Genomic DNA, 20,178 nt, shown 5'->3' with positions numbered 1-20,178 from the left:
TTCACGGGGTAATTTTTATACAACCCGTGATCTCTTAGTGGCATCTATGGTGCGAGAATAAAACATCCAAAGTGAAACGAAATCCGAAACAATCAAAGTTAAAAATGTGCTAATGTGAACTGCATTGAATCGGTAGCTCAAACGAAATAAATTCTTTCTCTTATAAAAGTAAATTAATAATTAGAGCGGCCTAATTAGCACCTTCAATCGCAGAGTGAGAACCAAAAAACAATCTAATTCATAAATTTGAAATCTACAGGCAGGAAAAACCTTTCAAAAAAATGGTAAAAAAAACAGTGCTGAGAAAGAGAATTGAAGGGAATGGAGAGTTTATGGTGGCAGCCTTGAAAAATCACCTTTCACACCGCCTAGAGCTCCCGCTTCTCTCGCTTATTTTTTGTAAATTCTTTTTTTTTTTTACCCACAATTAACAGTTCAATGAACCAGGTTGCCGCCGATTCTTCGCAGTCCCTTGAAGTTCCAGCCCAGCGGATGGAAGAAGAAACGAACTCACAAAGTACCAATCTCCCGAAGAATAGCACAAAGCCCATGGATAATAGCCCAATGGAGCTGTTGGGCATGCCATCGCTACAACAACAACAAAAAAAAAAGAAGAAAAGATACATACAGATACAAAAAAATAAAGGCTAAGCGAGGTAAAAAAAAAGATAATTAACTTTTTTTCTTTTAGCACTAAGTATGCCAAAGAGGAAGCACTAACAACAGCAACAGCAAGAAATTACAACACATTACAAAGGATGGGGGCATTCGGCAAGTGTGAGAGCGTTCCCTTAAGTCGGCGCTACCCGTCTCTTTCTTTCCCCACACAGCCGTCTCTTTCCAACGCTAAACGCTTCAATGATTTTGTCATGCATAAATTTTGCAGGTTTGCTGAAATTTCTGCACTCCGCCGGGCGAGAATCAAATAAATTCCGGCACAAAACTCTTTTTCCCTTCTGGCCAAGTTCCGCTCGAGCACATTTATGCGGAAAAAGAGGGGTCTTTTTAATGATGACGCTTCCTGTTGGCCGGCCACACATATATTTATGAGACACCTTGGCGTTGATAAGTCCCAGACGAAGCTTCAATTGAAATTTGTACTTAATTAAGTCTGGTATGGCGAACCGGCTTTTCTTTGATCATCGACTGTCAAGGAATTCTGAGAATTCGTCAAGTTGACTACACTTAGGAGCAATTATTCACTTAGGCTTAAAAACATTATTTTTTAAACGCGAGAAAATAGAATTTATAAATATTTTCTCAAAATAAAAGGTGGGAGAACAATTGTAGAAAGAAAACACTGTAGAACTGAAGAAATTCTACAGCAAACCTATCTATAAGATTAACATATTCGACTATTTCGACTTCTTTAATTAATACTTTTGTAAATATGTATAATTCTGAAAATAATTTTTTGAAATCATAAAAAAATCATAAAATTGTATTAGTTTTCCAATAAGTCAGGCAAGCAAATAAATAAATTTACAATATTAATTTGGATTTTCTTGAATGTGTTTTCAGTTGACTGTAAAATAAAAAACAAAATAACAATGTGACTATCGAGCTGCAACAAAGTTGCTTATTTTTCGTGTTATAAATAATGATATTGTTAATGCGATCTGCATTCCATTCGTTCATTATATTAGTTACGGAAGTGCATACATATATCCAGCCAGCTGGTAGGGAAAACAAATTGATTGGCGGCAAATGGTTTAAATTTCTGCATAATTCAATGCGCACGCGTTCTGGTTTTAGTTTCGGCAATTTTCTTCTCCTTTATTTTCCCGCAGACACAGCTGCAGAAAATGGTCAAGAAAACTTGGTGGGAACCATAAGGAGAGTGGACGCAGGAGGAGGAAGTAGTTGGGCCTGCTCCGATTCGGAATCATTAAATAGACGACAGGCGAAATCGAAATTGCAGTGTCAAAGTTGCCGCCTGCTGTTGTGGCAGTTGCAGCTTTTTGAAATCTGAGATGGGAAGATAGTTCTTCTAATCTAGGTACATACTTTTTGGTAGTACAGCTGCACTTTTCATTATACACATCCCTAAACCTTTTTGATATTAATAGCATTTTATATTGTTCAAGCTTTTAAGAAAAAATTACAGATAAAAAAAACATTACACATTAATAGTATCTTTTTACTGTTCTGACGATAGCAGTTTTTAGAAGTTGCACAAACATGCTTCCCAATTTGCTTACTAATTAGCCAATAAAATCTTAAAAAATAGTTGAAGACTATGTAAAGCTCAACTCATTTAAATAATAATTATAATCCACTAATTGATGAATAATAAGAAAATATGCATTGGAGTGGATATGATAAATTTTATGGTAATAAATTTAAGATTGATTGCTGATCTTTTTCTTAGTGGTTATTTTGTACGGTGGGACTACAAGCTGTACCTAAAGTTACGATTTGTACCTGAATTCTTCGCATCACTGGTGGTGAATTGTTGTTGCTGGTGTCGCAGGGTTGTTGGGAAAATTTGAAAATTACCTTTAATCAGAGCGAAAATGAGATGGCTAATTTGAGTGTGCCGGAATCGGAATTTGGCTGGAAAATGGAAAATGCCGACTGTGGGAATTGCAGTTCCTGTCATTTCGGTCAGTGGGAAAACTTTTTGGCGTGGGTGGGCAACAGGGACGGCAGCTGTGCGTCGGAATGCGTTCCGTCTCATTCCCACTTCCTTGATCCTAAACTTGATGAGAACTGGACTTGGTTCACATAAACAAAAGAAGTCGCTGACCAAATTGCCGCACAGCACAAAAAGATCTAAGATAAAGCAGTGGACTTAAATATCTAAAGATATGTATGTTTGAGGTGGATGGACTGCTAAGCTAAATATATCCAAGATCTTATTTCGATTTTTAGATCCTAATTACTGGAATATATATATATTTTTAGCAGACTGTTTCAACTTGTTTATTTTGCACAAAATATAGCATAGTCTGTTTATACCTATCAAAATTTAAGCTTAGTTTAAATGTTTTCCTAGGAGCTCAGACTTTTCTCGCCGTGCAGTCAGAAAGAGAGGCAGCTAGCACGCGTTGCGCTCGCCTGTTTTGATCTATGAGCTGCGATTACGAGGCGCAGCTAAAAGCTGCACAAATAAAGCGCGGCGATCTGCTCAAGTTGATCCCCAAGTGAGGCAGCTGCTGCGGATTTTTGCTCCGTTGCTGCCAGCAGTTGCAAATGATGATGAGGCAGCGGCATCAACAACAATAACAGCCGCCACAGCCGCAGCAACGCGACTCGGGCCAGGAGGCCATGACAAGCGACAAGTTGTCGTTAGGCCCAAAATTAGATGCATTTTGTATGCCAGGCATGGATCGCAGGCGAGAGCAATAGCTTACACTGCGAAAAATAAATAGTTCTTTCAATAATATAGAAGTAGTTTTAAATATCATCTGTCGTACAATTTGTACATATGGTTTTCTATAAAACTCTGTTAGGGATTTCTTCCACTTCATTGCATTATCTGCAGTTTTTTTCCCTCAGTGTAGCTATTCACCTATGTGGGAAAGAGAAGGCCAGCCGGCGAGCTGACTGCAGTTATAGGCTTAGGGTAAACATTTGGCGACGCATCAATGCAGCTGGCCAAGAGCTACAAAAACAGCAACTACAACAACAATAGCGAAACATCAACCAGCAACAACAAGCACAACAACAACAGCAACAACATTAAGCTGCAGCTTGTGGAGTGTGCAAATATTTTAGCAGCAATTTTCAGCTTAAATGCCTGCAAAACGAGGCGCATCGTGTGCCCAACAGCTTTTGGCGGCTCAGAGGTTTTCTTATATTTTTTATATGTATGTATTTCCCACTAGCATGCGGTATGATAATTATGTCCTAAAGTTGGAAACAAAATTCGTTGCGAATTATATGCGAAATTGTACTATTTAATTGTTATTACCAACTGTTTCTGCATTTGGAATAAATAGTTAAATGGTTTTTATATTTAAGGAATATAGAAATTTGGACAGATTAAAATGTTGTAAAATTTTAAGAGTTTATATGTATTTTTATTTCAAAATCAATCTGCATTATATAAAAAAATCCGCTTAAATCAAAGCCTGCTTTTACTCGCTATCAAAAGTTATTTCTCAGCATATGAATATGTAAGTACATCTTGTGAATCACCTGCCAATTAGTAGGAATCACACACAAAAGGGGTTACTGATATATTAGTTGTAAAAATTCGAAATAAAGTAATAATTATTTCATTACAACAGAATCTTGTGAAGAACCAATATCTAGAATAAAACCCCCAATTAATAGGAAGCATGCGCTGATTTCGATTACCTGGCAATTAAGTAATATCTGAAACGAGCCAGAGAAGCCCTTAGAACCAGATACTCAGATAGTAGTTCTCTATGTTATTCAGATACTCCCTCTCTCTGGAGCTTCGGGGAATTTCCTAGTGCTAATTAGTAAGCGGCGTACACGTGATGGCAATGACTCTTGATATCGGTTCATAGATCTCACAATGCAAAACAGATACCCGGTTGTTCTCAGTTCCAAAGATCTCTGATATCACTGATAGCTCAGCTCTCGTGTTGCGTCAATGTGTGACGACCTCGAAGGCGGATCTACGTAGATATCCCTAAATCAGAATACAAAGTTGGGTTTTTTTTTTGGTATTCCGTTGGTTTGGGTTGTCCCTGAATTTGTGCAGCAACCCCGTTCCCGATTCGAGTTTCCGTTATGCCACCCCCTTCCACAGATCTCGTTGCGTGTTGATTGATTTTATGCGAATTTCTGATACAAATTTATTAACAATTCTAATTGCAAGTTGAAGTTAAAAACTCAAGGCAAAAAGAACGGAAAGAGTTGGTCTGAAATTCAGTGGCTGTCAAACTGTTTTAGTTCGAGCCTATGAAGCGCTTAGCATAGAAACCAACCAAAATGGTGAGTTTAGCTGTCTGCCTTACTAGGTTGCGGTGAGTTTATTCATTTGAAATTATTTTCACTTGTTTTCTGTGAACAATAATATTTTGAATATTCCTAGCTTTAAAAGTAAGTATATAAATAAATCGTCTTTGTATGATATCATGGCTTATTTATTAATGAAATTATTGTCACCAACTACTTGCTTACATATTCAATCTTTCGCTTTTGCAACTCATCAATTCTCTTTGAGTACTCATCTGCTGATTGTTTGGCTCGAAGAGTAGCTTCATTTAAGTCATAAATCGAAAACGGGTGATAGTTGTATGTGAACATTTTCGTCTGCCCATCAACCAGTTGATCCTGATTTTGAACACATTTTGGGCTTATAAAATAGGGTAGCTTCATATTGGACACACCGTCCACTTCCTCAGCTTTTTGTTCAAATTTTTCTTCGGGACTTGCGTAGGATTTAATCAATGTCGGGAATCTGCGAAAATGGGTCAGTGGCCAGTTGGCTAGTTTCTTTGCGCTGCCTCTCATTGTGGTCAACATTTTTCCTGGAAACGGAGACAGGAAGAAGTAGAGGTTTTTCGGGGTGATGTCCAAAAGTCAAGAGGGTTCACTTTCTTTTTTTTCTCGTTTTTTGAGCTCTGAGCTCGAAATCGGTTTTTGTGTGCTACTTTGTTTGTGTGCCACGGACTTGACATTCGCAGCGCAGGCAAACTGTTTTCCAGTTCTTCAGCACTTGTTTTTCTTTTCCCGCTCTTCCTTCTGCCCACGTCAAGCCCATTGTCAAGCCGAAGGGCTTAAGGCAACCAGTCGGGCTGCGCTTTTGATGAACTTTTAAGTGATTTCCTGGCGAGGACTCACTTGCGTCATGCACAACAGCTGCAAGTAGCTCAACATGTCACTTCACCAGGGGCTTTTTATTTAATTTACCAAATTTTGACGTTAACCGATGTCGCTGAGGCGCTAAAGTTATGCAGCTTGTCATTACTTTAAGGCTTAGCAAGTTGTATACGAGATTTAATTCCTAAAATCAGTATAGGGCGTATTTATTTGTTTTGGTAAGAAACTGGTGAAAATAGGTAAATTTATTTATGACTGCCTTCTAATTTTGGGCTTCAAAAGGACCTAAAAGCTGTCAAATAGAAGCAACGTTTTTATTTCAATGCATACACTAGATTTCCCCATTCAAAACAAATGGTTGCTTAATCAGATTTATTAACACCTTAGAACTTAAATCAAAATGTGTTCAAAGTAAAGCTTGGGAATTTACTAAGTATTTCCCGCAATCTCCCAATCGATGTGGTTTTCACCCGACCACAATTTTCATTCGCCTCCGACTGGTTTTCATTACCTTTTGCCACTTTGTTATTGCCTTGGCATCCTAACAGCCACAGCAAAGCTAACCTTTCCTCCCTTCCCAAGTCAAACACTCAAGTGCAACTTTATTTTTAAGTGTACACGAGACAAACTTTATGGAATGGAGCAGAAAACTTTGAGGATTCCCTCCCCGCTGTTTATTATTAAAAAATTTGTAGCCATTGGGCTGGCTGTCCCAAGGAAACTTGGCTCCAGGGTTTATGGCCAAGTTGCGTGCACACGTGTCCATGAAGGTTGAATTGTGGGGCAGGAAAGTGGGAGAGGGGCGAAACTCGTGTGTGAAAGTGCAGCATCCATGACCAAAGTGTCAGAGTCCATGAAAGGCGATTAGGGTCAACTGGCTTTGGTTAGTTGGCCAGAAGGAGTGCAAGAGCCAAAACGAAAAATCCTTTTACCACCTGTGGACGACGCTCAAATCTGGTGCTGGTAAGTTAGCCGAACTTAATTGGCAAGTTGACACGAATTAAGTTTTGCAAAAGAGCATGCCGACTTCGTTGAAGTCCAGCAGCCTTCCTTGAATAATCTGGTTTATTTTTTTTTTACATTTTCACATTGATGCAGTTGACTAACTAATAGAGTAACACAAAAACAATTAAACTTACTACTAAAGTTAGCGGAATGGAAAGCGTTAGAGCTTGGGTTAGATTCTTGGCAGAATTTGCTGTATGCATTAGATGGGACGAAAAGCTGAGAGAATTACCAAAATCCCCGATTCTAGGCTAGATTCGATCTAGAACTTATAGTCTAAACATATTTGTTGTCCGGTTGGCAGATCGCTGAGGTCGCTGGTTGGAGTTTCGTATGAGTTCAGTTGAAGATTGGGTTGAGTCATATCGCTTTTCTGGAGTATCTACCAGTTCTTGGAGCGACGTTCGGCGCTGTTGGAACGCAACTCCTCGCTCTCCCGCCGACTATCTGCACGGTCATCCAGCCTGTCCAGCTGCCAGAGATCGTTGTTCAGCAGACGGCGTCCATTGGACCAACTCAAGGCGGCTCCAGCTCGTGCAGCATTGCCATTCAGCCGGGTGCTTATCAATCCGTTGAGGTTGCCGGACTCCAAAAGCAGTGGTGAACTGATCAGCTGAGCCTGAACGGTGGCACTGGACGGCTGACTGAGGATCAGCGGCTGGGAGCTGCGATCGATGGTGATGCGAGCATTGGGCAACTGACGCCAGGCCTCAAGATCGCGTTCCCTGGTCAGCAGAGTGGTAGTACTAGAGGAGCTGGTAGTGGTGCTGCCGGGCAGGCGGGAGGCGAGCAAAGTGGGTGGATGGGAGACCACGGTGGCCTGAATGCTGGGCAGGCTTTGGGCCAGGAGTAGGGTCTGCTGGTCGAGCAATCGCTGGTTCTGACTCTGACGACGACCCGCTTGCTGGCGGCGATCCTCGCGGTCACGCTGCTCCCGATCCCGCTGTTCCCTATCCCGGAGTTCACGATCACGGAGATCACGTTCGCGCAGCTCTCGTTCCCGGAGTTCCTGTTCCCGCTGCTGGCGCTCGCGCTGTTCCCGCTCACGCTGCTCCCGCTCCCGTTGCTCACGATCACGCTCCTCGCGATCCCGCTGCTCCTGGAGGCGCTGCAGATCCCTCAATTGCTGCTCCTGCTGCAGACGCTGCTGCTCCTGCTGTTGCACCTGCTGCTGGAAATGCTCCATGAGCTGTTGAGCCTGGTTGCGAGCCTGATTCTCCGATTCCCGACGATTCTGCGCCTCCAGCTGCAGTTGGCTGGCCTGTTGGGCCTCCACCAGAGATCGGGCTTCCGCAATGGCCTGGGCGGTGAGACGGGTCTGCAGTTCCTCAAGGCTGTTGAAACGGGACGAAGTGGAGGCGGAGAGCCTTTGCTGCTGCTGCTGCTCATCCAGACGCTGCTTGGACACAATGGCATTGAAGCCACTCACATCATCGGCCGTGTACTCCACAATGCGGCGGGTGCCATCGGGTTCGATCAGGGAGTACTGACCCTTGACCAGGTCGCCATCGCGCTTCTCCTCCTGCCGCTTGTCATCGCCGGTCAGCGAGTCCCTCACATCATAGGCAAAACTGTACTGGGGACGACTGTCGTAATCCTCGTTGGAATTGGGTGCCAAGGTGGTGGCATCATCGTCATCGTTGTTATCGTCTCGGTTCAGATCCCCACGCAGCTGCTGTTGCTGCTGAAGGTTGGAGGACTTGGCGAGCTGGATAAGATCGATGGGACGCAGGTATGCCGAGTTGGCCACATTGCAGGTGAGAATACTCAGGCAGAGCAACAAGTATGTCTGGAATTGGAAAGGATTCGCATAGGATTCGAATTAAATAGTTATCCGGTATAAATCACCCATTGGCCTCATCAATTTGTCATTCCACAATGGCTTTCCCTTTTTATTTGTTAGTTGCGAGGGTCATAAATTAAAAACGACAACAGGCGATTCTTGTTACTGAACAAAAAGTTGTTGGGATTTGTTGGTTTGTCTGACTCTATTGGCTGTCAAGTTTACAAAAAGAATAAGCTCAGTTGTCGGGAACAATAGTATAAAATACACTGAAAGCTGATGGTAGCTAAATAATAAATTTTCCACATTGAAATAGCAAATAATCTTGAATGGTTTAAAGTTTAGTATCATTAACTCTGTGAAAAATTTAACTACTTATTAAATGATTTCTGCATTTTAGAAAATATTTTAGTTAAATTTTCATTTTTTTGTTTTCTCTTTTTTCACAATGAACGAAAAATTATTGAGTTAAAATGGCAGGAAAAATTATTATCCAAATATATGCAAAACATAATATATTATCCTATCGTTTTTATACTTGTTTTGATCCCCAACCAAGCTCGGTTGATTTCCATTTGGCTTATGCCACATCTCTGGGCTTTTAATTTGGCCTAAAACGCTATGGCCCTTATCGTTTTGTATTTTTGATTATCCTGATTTATGGCCCCAACTTCCAGTTTGCCGGATTTACATGGCGGCAGAACAACAACGAATATTTATGGCCGGCAGCGGTTGACGGAAAACTTACCCGTTTCATGGCTGCTGACGTTAAGTATACGACTAGTTGGCTGCTGGTTATTTGTTTGGCTACTGCTGCTGTTTCCCGTTTGCTGCCGATGGCGAACTGATGCCAACACCAACGCCCACTGGCCATTTTATAACGACAGGGCATAAAAGGGCCATCGCCAGAACCAGACCACACCTGATATGCCGGCCACCAGCTTTCAAATTTGTTTAGTTAAGGTTACAAATGACCTTCCCGAGGCACTGATACACAGATACAGATGCAGATTAATTGGAGCTGCACTGCAGCATTCACTTTTGAGCCATTGCAGTGCGAAATTGTCACCCACTGGGCCAAAACCGATGTGTGCGCTGGTGGACGCTTATGAAAACGGCCAGCAAACATTGCGTACGGAAATTGGAAATAGGCCTGTCTTTGTGGCGCTTCGGTCTCATGAATTTGAAATTTTGTAATCCCTCCTCCATCCGAATGAGATCCGATTGCAAAATGCTCCACAAAAAAATTAGAAACCAGGCGTTGGCATAGGAGGCAAAAAAAAGGGGGAAATTCGATAGCTGACCACAAGTAAGTAAAAGAGGCTCCGGGCTGGAATGGTCACCTTAATGGACTTCCCCTGTAACCAGGCACACTTTATCGATTATCTCGTATTCATCATTATCCGACAGGTTTTTCATCATTGTGCGTAGTAACGAGAGCTGTGCCTCATTTGTTGTCTTTTGCGTAGATAGTTCGTAGGAAGTGCATATATCTGGTCAACGGATGTGGGTTTTTAGGGGGCTTCCTTGTTTCACGCAATCCAGGCGATTGATTTATGATTTGATGTAGGGAATTACACAGCTCTGTATTCTGTTTTCCAATTTGGATTTTATTAAGAGTGGTAATTGTAAATTTCTATCGATTGTTCTTATTTTGTTTTTACTTAAATACCTCTCTACTCCCTTGTAATTATTGCATGCTTTTTAGTTTTATGAATAACTTGAATGCCTATTTTTTAGTTGTATAGACTGAGTTATAAGATATTAGTAACTAGAATCAGGAAAAGCCAGACAGTGGCCACAAATAGTAACTGATTGTAACTTAGACAAAGAGTCAATGACTCAGTACTGATTAGTCAATGGTTTGCTTTACAACAGCAATAAAAACTGACAAATAGTGTGTCAGCAGCTATCAGTAAAATCTATACCCAGCGATTAATGTGCTCGACCTTAAAGTAATCTTTTATGAGACACTCATATATGAGTTGGACACATTAATAAGCCGGCTTTGGGATGCGTACTAACTTCATCAGCTGCAAAAACAAAAGTGGGGCCAAAACATCAACCCAGAACATCTGTGTCAGTGCGTTCGTAAACAAAAAGAAATCTCCAACGTGATCCAAACAAAGGGGCCCCAACAATAACAGGAGCCGAGCCAATGGAAAACCCAAAGCAAAAAAGCACAGGCAACTGGCTGGAAAAAATTGTCATGCATGACTAAAATACAAGAGTAAGAGCACAAGTGGCACTGCACAGGGAAAAGAAAGGAAATTCAATTGTCTAATACTTATAATTTATGTATTTAATAAGTTAACTTAAAGGTTCAATCTTAAGAGTTTACAGCTTTCTAGAAAATTCACTAACTTAGTCCACAAAACCCTTTGAGAACCGAAAGATTCTATATTTTCTTGCAGTGCAGAAAAAGCTAAAGACCTGATCCGCTCTGTTATTCATGCCGTGGAGCATAGTTTTAGGCGCCGCCAGTTCGGTTGTCCAACATGTTGGACACTTTTTCCAAACACCCAACCCCAACTACCCCCCTATGCAACACCCCAGTTTTCCCTACCCCTGCTCCACATATCGCCAGCTCTGTTTGTCTTTGATGCGCGTTTTCCGCTTGTTTTTCTCGCTGGACGGGGGAAAATTGAATGCCCAACAGCCGACAGTCGGCCACGTTGTAATTGAGTTGGCCGTGTGGAATGGGAAAATAGTTTTGCCAATTCCGACACGAATCGCAATGCAGTTGTACATGGAAAATCCCTATCCCTGCGCTGAGTAGGTCGGGCCAATTTGCCGGAGGGTAATTAATCATTTTTCACTTTTTCATTCGATACAGAAAATGCGCTCAACAATTTCTCACCATTTGCAACTGCCAAAAGGCAATTAGAGTCGACACATTCACTGTATTAGCGTTCATTAAAAATCACATGCAATTGCCACCGTAATTTCAATTAAGTTTCTTGTGTATCTGCTGGTTTGGTTTTGTTTGTTTCAATTAAATTGTATTGCAATTAAATGCAAACGAAAAATATTTTATAAAGAAAATTTTATAAATTAAAACTAGTGATCAGTTGCATTGCTGTGCATTTTCTATATTATATATTTATTTAGCTTTAAAATTACTAGTTAACTTTAACATCAATGCTGTTTTGTGTGATGTTATCTGTCTTCATTTAAAATAAAGAACTGTATATATTAACTAAGTGTAATGGCATTCTGTTGACTTTGGTGGAATATGCAACACCCAGAAGCAAAGCAAAATGCAATGAAAAGTGTGTTTACCTTAGTTCTGCATCCCCATTCCGAATTCCGTTGGGTTTGGCAATCAAATTGCGTTTTTCGGCCAGAGAAGGCAATTCAATCTGTAGTGGGACGACTCGTGACCAGATCTCAGATCTACTTTTATGTACAGGAGGTGCATGGCTTTTCGGACTGATGCCACCAATGGCAGGACTCTGATAGAGTGGAAGCCTCAATGGGGACTTTTTAGACAGACAGCCAGGGTTCGGTTGAGTGTTTCAATTTATTTTTCATATTTTGTTTAACCGCTTTTTGTTTTACTTTCCTATTTCAGGCGAAATTCCCCTCGGTTTGCGCACAAAATGCCAAAAGTTAAAATAAACAGCAGAGCCAGGAGTGCGGCGAAAGGAGCCAGTCGCCATCAGACAGGAGCCAGGAGCCAGGAGAGAGGAGCAAGGACAACATGCAGGAAGGAGGGAAACACTTGAAAAAGTATGCCAACAATATTTCTGCCATCTCTCGCCGCTCAGTGTCTGTGTGCTTTTGTGCTATTGAAAAGGAAATGAATGGCAGGCAGAAAAAGTTAAATCACCTCCAGCAATTGGGCCTGCTGTGGCTCCCAACTCTATGGATGGGTCTAAATGGGTGACTCGAATGGTTGGGCTCCTAGATGGTGTGGACTGTATTTTGAGTGCTGCTCCCTGGGGTGGCGTATGCGCAATATTCGCGCATCGGCCTCTAAGCTGCGGCTTGAGCCCCCACATTTGTCGCATTTTCTACTGTCCTCTGTGTGATTCTATTTTATTTTATTCCATTTCATTTTTTCGCATTCTTACTCGATTCGGTTTTGTTTTTCGATTTTCTATTTGCCGTGGGAAATTGCTTTCAATAATGACGCAAAGTGTTGCTGGGGGGATATTTTAATGGTTGCTTGGGCGCTATGCGTTCGACAGATAGCGCCATCTGTTGGGGACAAATTTTACCGACACAACCCCTTATCGCACCTCTCACACTGCACTGAGAGAAATGTGTGCGTTTTGGGAAGATCACTATGTCTTGGTTACCAGCAGGACAAACAAAATAACAAGTCATTACATAAAGCTATGAAAATGATTAATTTCTAAATTCATTTTGAATATTACATTTTCAATAATTTAATAAAGCTTCTAAGACTTGAAGCTCTGTGTACCATTGACATCACAGACATTCAGGCAATTTGTTCGCACACTCATCGTTGCGTTGGCATCAATAAATTGCCGCGGTAGCGTACGCTGCGTGTCCTTGGCCACATCCCACTCCTTCTTGCCACGAGTCCTTGGACAAGTGTGCGCCAACGTTTGTCCGGCGCCGCTTTCCTGGACACTTATGCAGTCCGTTGTCCATCGCACTTTTCCGGCATGCAACGCCAAGGGCTTTTCCTCATTTGCATTTCGAGCAAAAGGCTCGTCGTCCACTGAAATATTTTTAAATATATTTCTCATTTCCACGGCGGCATGTTCACGTTGCAAGGGGTTTCCAGTTTCGAGATGCTATCACGATTCATCTTCACAGCATCCACGTCGATTCACTTAAACTTATTCGGGGATGCTTTATTTAAAAATATAAAAATAAATAAATAAATAAGTCAAGTGAGATACACAACTTTCCATTTCGTGTTGACAAAAAAGGTGCATCTGCAAATTTAACAGGTCACGTATCAAAAACTTAAGTCGTAAAGAATTGAAGATTATTTAATAAATTTGTAGGTTTAGTTTGAGTATTTTGCAAAACCAATTCGCGATTATACTTCAAGTTCTAGGGTATGCTCAATAATTTGCCATCAAGAAACATCGAAACTTAATGCAGTGGAAACATTTCAGAATTCAATTATTCCCGCTTGGCAAGAGTTTTAATTAAAAATCAGTCATATAATGTACGTGTGAGCCCCTGGTGCTTAAAAATTGAGCATCGATTCGCCGAGGCTTTCAAGTTTGATTAAATTCATCGGATAAAAAAGGCAAAGTAAACGAAAATGTGTTTGCAGCACGTACACACTTGTGGGTGCCCCAAAATGGCCCTAAATGAAAAATTCTGGGTCTCTCGTCAAAAGTTAATAAACAGAAAAAATAAAAAAATACGATACGACAAACCAAATGGGAGATATTTGCCATTTACCCAAAACCATAAGGCTATGAATTCAAAGTGATAATAAAACAATTTCAAGGGCAATTTGCAGACTATGAAAAAACACAACTTACATGCACTTCTTTTTTACTTTTCATTGATTGGCATACCATTTTTTATTTTAATTACAGCAACACAAAGCAGTCTGATTCCATTGAGATTTATGCAAGGATTACAGCAACAAAATATACAAACAGAAATCAGAATCGAAATTGTGTATACGTAAACAATTCATTTAACTTTAATGTGCCATTGTTGTTCGTTGGAAACATCAGAATTTCCGTGTGGCAAACTGTTTATTTGCGTATCGCGACGGGGCCAATTAATGAAATTTCATTTTCCCGCGTTGATTGCTCCACTTTTGGCCAATTTCAGGGGGGGCCAGAATCAATAACAATACGCTGGCCGGGTCGTGAAATCCATTTAATTAAACAGACGCTCTATATACCCTTTGCCCGCACCACAACGGCAAAGAGGGAATAGGCCATCTTCAGGGTGGCGAAAAAGGCATTCAAATTCAGCTCGATGAGACCTCCTGCCTTGATGACCCACCCCCGGTTTCCCAGTGTTAATTGTGTAAAGATGAGCAAATCGAATCGATGATCCCGCGATTGATCGTACCATCTGCTGGAGAAGATCGCATATGGCAGCCGTTCCACCTCCTCGGCCACTTCGCTGGCAAAATAGCAGCTTGGAAAGAGCTGCACGCAGACCACTCCGAAGAAAACCAAGTAGTAGACCAGCGAGATGGTGTCGCCCACAAAGAAGAGCATGTAGGAGACAATGATGCACAGAGTGGCGCCACATCCGCCTAGCTGCACCAGTTGCACTTCGCTGATGGTTCGGCTCACCAGGTTGTGGAATCTGCACATTGAGTGCATCGTTTTTTTAACCAGTTAAAATGAATAATCTTCTTGTCAAAAGTTATATAATCAGAGCTTACCGCACCAAGAGTTTATGCTGCTCAATGTACTCCAGCAACCGCTGATGAATCGTCGCCGCCTCCTCCTCGAAGTATCCCAGTTGACCCATGCGTATGGACCACAAATGGATATGTCCGGCCAGAAGGCATAATGTCAGCGGGGTGTAGGTATCGTTTCCCAGCGCCTGGAAGCCTTCAACTAACATGCTGAATACCTGATAGCCCAAGGCCACTGCGCCGAGAAGGCGATTGCTCTCCAAGTCGAATGGGAAATAGGCTGGATAAAGAAGTTCCCATTTTCCGCTAATCACCTGAACGAGGACGCCGAACAGGAAAACCGCATAGATCATGCCAAAGCTGATATAGAGACATCTTGTAAAGCGCCTTGCATGGCAATACACGTGATCCTGATAGTAGCGATGCTCCTGTTCGCTGGCAATAAATGTGTCTAACTGCTTGATCAGTGATTCGATTTCCACAATTTGCGGCAAGTGATACAAGTGGGCCACGTGCTTCAGACTGCAGGCCACACAAGTCAGAGACATGGTCAGGTTCTTAAAGAAGTCAGCCGTAGATGGAAGTAGCAGAAGATGAAGCAGCAGGTGCAGTGGAAACCACAAGGTGACCAGGATGTGCAGCAACACCACGTACAGCTGGACAGGACGCGAGGAATCCTTGAAGAAAGTCGGTACCAGCAATCGCATGCAGATCCAGAATGGACGATAAAAACTAAGACTGTCGATAATGAACATTGTTCACCTAATGCACATTTCTCAGTAAGACTGGAGCTTTTATGCAGATGTCATGAGAGGATACACGGCGAGAAATGATACCACTTTAAGCAAGGAGATGTTTATATATTCGTATAGTTTTATTACATTTAAATATAAAATATAGGCTTCTCATTTTGAAAATATTATTTAATTAAAATACAATAAGTAGATTGTATACAAAAAACTTTAAATATTGGACACACATTTTCATAGATTTCAACCAACGTAAACACTTATTTCAATTTTTAACATAATTTATTACTTGTTCGAGTGTAAATTCAGGTGCATAATCCGCGCTAAATGGCATTTAAACGCCGCCAATGCAATTTTCATGAGCCGCGCGTTAATGGCCGCCATTAGTGGTAATTAAAATTAAGCGAATATGCAAATTTGTGGGCCAAACGCCTGGCTGGCTGGTCGCCCACTTATTAACGCAGCGACATGGCCAAAGTGAAGAAGGAGTAGGCCAATCGCACGGTAGCAAAGAAGGCGTTCATTCCGATGCCAATCATCCCACAGGCCTTGATCTGCACTTCCGCCAGGGTGAGTTGCATGAATATCAGCAGGATGCGGCTGTAACTCCGATCCATACTCATCCAGTTACTTGAGTAAATCGCGTAGGTCAGCTGGTTCATCTCCACGGATATCAGGGTGCCGTAATAGCAGCATGGGAAGAACTCCAACACCATCGATAGGAAGTACACTCCGTAGTAGGTTACAGCGAACTTATTATCCGCAAAGAACAGAATATTGACTAGTGTTATGGAAATATTAACACCACTTGATATAAACTGGCCGAGCTGCGAAATATTCATGGTGCTGCGCAATAACTCCACTATTCTGGAAATAAATAATAAAGGCACAAAATAAACAATATAGTAAATATTTACAAGAAAGTACTTTATATCAAATGTAAATTGAAGAAAATAGATTTCCGTGACACCCGAAAACAGAATGGTTTTCCGATAACATGATAATCATTTAAAACCATTAAATATGTACATTACTTCATTAGTTTCCTGTGATCCTCGATGCTTTCGATTAATTGCTTTCCGGTTGAATACTTTGTTTCCTCGGGACCTTGGCCTATTCTACTCAAACGCATTGCCAAAAGTCTTACATGACCGGCAACTACGCAAAATGTCATCGGTGGATAGGAATCGTTGGCCAGATTCTGAAGTATGGCCAAACTTACTCCGGCAATTTGGTATGTTACACTTAGCCAAAATATTAGTTCCGTGGCCTGCACATCGTATGGAAACCAGGCGGGATATAATAGCTTATGTCCACCGGCGAAGAGAACTGATGCTATAGCCGAGATATTCGATAGCCCATAGGCCACAATGAAACTTTTCCAAATGAAATTCGCCTCACGTCTCGTATTTTGATTGAAAAACTCGCATTCCTCTTGACTCAAAGCTCGCTGATCCAGCTCTTTAAATGATATTTCGATTTCTTTAATCTCAGATAGCTTGATGCGAAAGCAAATAAACTTAAAGCTGGCGAAAAAGCATGCTGCCGTAATTGGTAGACCCTTGCAGACATCCCCCAAAGATCTATCCATAAACAGTCCCAGAATCAGATGAATTGGATACCAGATGGTTACGAAAACTGTAATCACCAAATCCAGCAAACGATTCAGAAAGAAATTGCTTTCCAGGCCCAAAAGATGCCAATATAACCAATAGGTTCTGTAGATATCTTCACTTCGAATGACTCGCGGTTTTAAGTCCATGTTCGAAACAATGGAATAGGTCCTGCGGCATTTTGTCTTTTATACTGGGCTTTCTAAATGGCTAAATTATAGTCCTACATCGTTACACGCCCATCAATTTACTACGAGTGCGATAACCCTATAATTTGCTATGACCAATTCACACCTTTTCTTGGGTAAGAACTGCCTGGGAAGTTAATAATTTGGGGCCGGCAGCGTAAATACAAATTTTTGCTTTGGTTAATCATATTTTATTGATCAAGGATCTGTGCAAATGAATTACATTTGTATTTAGATAATTGGGTGTTGTCTGTGAACAATAAATGGACATGTTATAAATTATATTTGCTGATGTGTTGATTGCTGTTTAGCAGGTGAGTTAATATTTTCGATTCATGTGACATGTGTTGTTAAAACTGAGGTAATTGTTTTTTAAAAATGCTACCATATTGAAAAAAAAATTATTGAGTTATACTTATATTTTCCTATACTCGAAATGACAAGGCTAAAGTGTAAAAGGAATATGCCATTCGAACTGTGGCAAAAAATGCACTCATATCGATGCCAACAATACCTCCTGCTTTTATATTCACTGGAACCAGTGTTAGTTGCATCAGTATTATCAAGGATCGATTGTATCTTTTATCCATTTTTAGCCAGTTGCTGGAAAAGATAGCGTATGGTAGCTTATCAAACTCCATTGTCATTAGAGTTCCATAGTAACAACTTGGAAATAGTTCTATCAACATCGCAGCAAAAAACACCGCATAATAAAGCATTGCAAAGTTGTTTTCCGCAAAGAACAGGATGTTGATGAGTGTTATGGAAATGTTGATTCCGCTGGAAAGGAACTGGCCCAGTTGGGTAAGATATAAAGTGCTGCGAAGTAGACGTATTATCCTGGAAAAGATACATTTGATTAATCAATCAGAGACTATCAAACATGCGGTTATTAAATCTTTAATCTCACTCCATTAGTTTCCTGTGATCCTGAATACCTTCGATGAGTTTTCTGGTATTTTCCGATCTTGTTATCCTTATATCGTGACCAATTCGACTTAAACGCATTAACAATAGTCTCACATGTCCAGAGACCACACAAAATGTAATCGGCGGATATGAATCGTTGGCCAGATTTTCCAGAATCAGCAGACTAGAGCCCAGCGCCTGATAGGAAAAGCTAATCCAATAGATTGCGGAGGTGGCTTGAAAATCGTAGGGCAACCAACCCAGATACATTAAATTTCGACCACTACTAAATAAACCAGCTACGGTTGCAGTGATTATAGCCGATATAGCAGCTACCAAGTAACTTTTCGAGAGCATTCGAGCCACACGACTTGTATTTTGGTCAAAATAGTTGCGTTCCTCTTCACTTTCAGCTCGATTATCCAGATCCTGAAGCAATCCTTCGATGGCCTTAATTTCTTTAAGTTTCCAACGAAAACAGAAAAACTTATAGCTGCAGAAAATGCATTCCGATGTGAAGTGCAGACTCCTGAAGATTTGAATCGTGGGCTTTTTATACATTCCCAGTATAAGATGGAGGGGAAATAAAATTGTAATAAAAGACGTGATTGTAAAATCCACTAGCCGTCGGAAAGGATAATCGCCTTCGACTCCCAGAAGTCGCCAGTATAGCCAATAGGTTTTGTAAAGATTTTCACTTCGGACTTGCCTTCTTGAATCCATATTTGAAACAATTAAACAAGTTATGAACCGCCTTTCCTTTTATACTGTTTTCTTTTAATAATTAAATCTAAGTCGGGTAGGCGTAATTGTTGTCCCCGCAATTATATTTAATTGATTCCAGCAATTATCACCTATTTGTGTTAACTAAGCAAGTGTGAGCTGTAGCGTAATAACATTAATAAATAAAGTTCTTCACTTTGATATTTACGGATTAGGTAAATAATTAAACAGATGTTAATTTTTATAAATTAATACCAAGCTTTATTTAACAAAATTTTTATTTTGCCTAAACATCGCAATCCACAATAAAGTGAATAGTGTTTAATAGTAAAATCATTTTCTACTGTAGTGGAAATGTGTTACAAAAAATAAAAACAAATATTGTGTGTACCCTTTTTAGTACTTTTATTTAATGAAACCCATCTTCTATCCTTTGCTGTAACTAAGCATACAAAATGGACATTAAAAATGCAGTTAAAGGTCGGTCAAATGTTGTCCCATGATCTATTTTGCAACTGCACTGACTAAGTTGCCATTATTTGGCATTAAAACTCTTATCGGCAGCTGCTGGGAGTAATAAAAAAGGATAGTTGCTTCCGTTGCTGTTAAAAAAGTTGTAACTTTTACCTTTCAAATGTTTTATAACCGCCATCGATAAGTTTTGAATGCAAACATTTCGCTTACATTGTCTTTTGTTACGCTAAAACACAGTAAAAACGGAGTTTTTTGCAATTTTTTTCATTTACCATTCTCCAATACTTTTTATGGTTGGATCTTTCGGCCAATAAAATATGTCAAGGCTAAGAACAAAAAAATTTTACTTTTTGTTAAAGCATACATTGCGTATACGTAATAACAAAATGAACAGCTTTGGCGAACGTTTAACGTTTTTATTACTTTAACCAACATAAGTTAATTTGGTTTAAAAAATGAATTAGTATATTTTTTAAAATCCCATTTTAGTTAAAATGTAGTATACTTCGAAAAATCAACAATATGCTTGCTTTGACTGTGAGGTATAATTAAGAGGCAGCTGCAACTTTCTTATTTTGGCAAACTTTTTGTGTTTTTTGTTTGTGGTCTGGCCCACTCCACTCCATGACAAAGGAAAGTTGCCAAAGTTATTTGATTTGGAATTTTTTTT

The 20,178-nt window shown here is 40.5% G+C and overlaps 5 protein-coding genes and 1 long non-coding RNA gene across 6 annotated transcripts; 1 reads left to right on the top strand and 5 right to left on the bottom strand.

Annotated features, from left to right (window-relative positions):
* LOC116802145 lies at window positions 1-1,500 on the top strand. Its single transcript, XR_004362515.1, has 2 exons — window positions 1-656; window positions 887-1,500. It is a non-coding gene; the product is annotated as an uncharacterized LOC116802145 (long non-coding RNA).
* Window positions 1,501-5,051: 3,551 nt separating this feature from the next.
* LOC6617679 lies at window positions 5,052-5,587 on the bottom strand. The gene has a single exon (XM_002041956.2). It carries the CDS (start codon window positions 5,443-5,445, stop codon window positions 5,089-5,091), a length of 357 nt encoding a protein of 118 aa, XP_002041992.1. The 5' UTR covers window positions 5,446-5,587; the 3' UTR covers window positions 5,052-5,088.
* Window positions 5,588-6,742: 1,155 nt separating this feature from the next.
* LOC6617678 (trichohyalin) lies at window positions 6,743-9,372 on the bottom strand. Its single transcript, XM_002041955.2, has 2 exons — window positions 9,279-9,372; window positions 6,743-8,536 (listed from the first exon to the last, which is right to left on the bottom strand). Exons 1-2 carry the CDS (start codon window positions 9,285-9,287, stop codon window positions 7,130-7,132), a joined length of 1,416 nt encoding a protein of 471 aa, XP_002041991.1. The 5' UTR covers window positions 9,288-9,372; the 3' UTR covers window positions 6,743-7,129.
* A 3,583-nt stretch (window positions 9,373-12,955) lies between these two features.
* LOC6617677 (odorant receptor 33c) lies at window positions 12,956-15,630 on the bottom strand. Its single transcript, XM_032727364.1, has 3 exons — window positions 14,877-15,630; window positions 14,008-14,797; window positions 12,956-13,357 (listed from the first exon to the last, which is right to left on the bottom strand). The coding sequence occupies exons 1-2, from the start codon at window positions 15,605-15,607 to the stop codon at window positions 14,374-14,376; spliced, it is 1,155 nt and encodes a 384-aa protein (XP_032583255.1). The 5' UTR covers window positions 15,608-15,630; the 3' UTR covers window positions 12,956-13,357; window positions 14,008-14,373.
* Window positions 15,631-16,056: 426 nt separating this feature from the next.
* On the bottom strand, window positions 16,057-17,363 carry LOC6617676 (odorant receptor 33b). The gene is made up of 2 exons (XM_002041953.1): window positions 16,636-17,363; window positions 16,057-16,468 (listed from the first exon to the last, which is right to left on the bottom strand). Exons 1-2 carry the CDS (start codon window positions 17,361-17,363, stop codon window positions 16,057-16,059), a joined length of 1,140 nt encoding a protein of 379 aa, XP_002041989.1.
* Window positions 17,364-17,579: 216 nt separating this feature from the next.
* Window positions 17,580-19,034, bottom strand: LOC6617675 (odorant receptor 33a). The gene is made up of 2 exons (XM_002041952.2): window positions 18,313-19,034; window positions 17,580-18,242 (listed from the first exon to the last, which is right to left on the bottom strand). The coding sequence occupies exons 1-2, from the start codon at window positions 19,032-19,034 to the stop codon at window positions 17,828-17,830; spliced, it is 1,137 nt and encodes a 378-aa protein (XP_002041988.1). The 3' UTR covers window positions 17,580-17,827.
* Window positions 19,035-20,178: the final 1,144 nt, after the last annotated feature.

Source organism: Drosophila sechellia, chromosome 2L (genome assembly GCF_004382195.2).
Source record: "Drosophila sechellia strain sech25 chromosome 2L, ASM438219v1, whole genome shotgun sequence".
In the NCBI taxonomy this organism is placed as follows: Eukaryota; Metazoa; Arthropoda; class Insecta; order Diptera; family Drosophilidae; genus Drosophila; species Drosophila sechellia.
Note: the sequence above shows the minus strand (reverse complement) of the source record. Positions and strands in the feature narration are given on the sequence as shown.

Coding starts and splice junctions, on each gene's coding strand:
- LOC6617679 (XM_002041956.2), bottom strand. CDS start 5,445: ATGTTGACCACAATGAGAGGCAGCGCAAAGAAACTAGCCAACTGGCCA.
- LOC6617677 (XM_032727364.1), bottom strand. CDS start 15,607: ATGTTCATTATCGACAGTCTTAGTTTTTATCGTCCATTCTGGATCTGC. Junction 14,798..14,876: donor CAGCATAAACTCTTGGTGCG/GTAAGCTCTGAT, acceptor CTCAATGTGCAG/ATTCCACAACCTGGTGAGCC.
- LOC6617676 (XM_002041953.1), bottom strand. CDS start 17,363: ATGGACTTAAAACCGCGAGTCATTCGAAGTGAAGATATCTACAGAACC. Junction 16,469..16,635: donor GATCACAGGAAACTAATGAA/GTAATGTACATA, acceptor ATTTATTTCCAG/AATAGTGGAGTTATTGCGCA.
- LOC6617675 (XM_002041952.2), bottom strand. CDS start 19,034: ATGGATTCAAGAAGGCAAGTCCGAAGTGAAAATCTTTACAAAACCTAT. Junction 18,243..18,312: donor GATCACAGGAAACTAATGGA/GTGAGATTAAAG, acceptor TATCTTTTCCAG/GATAATACGTCTACTTCGCA.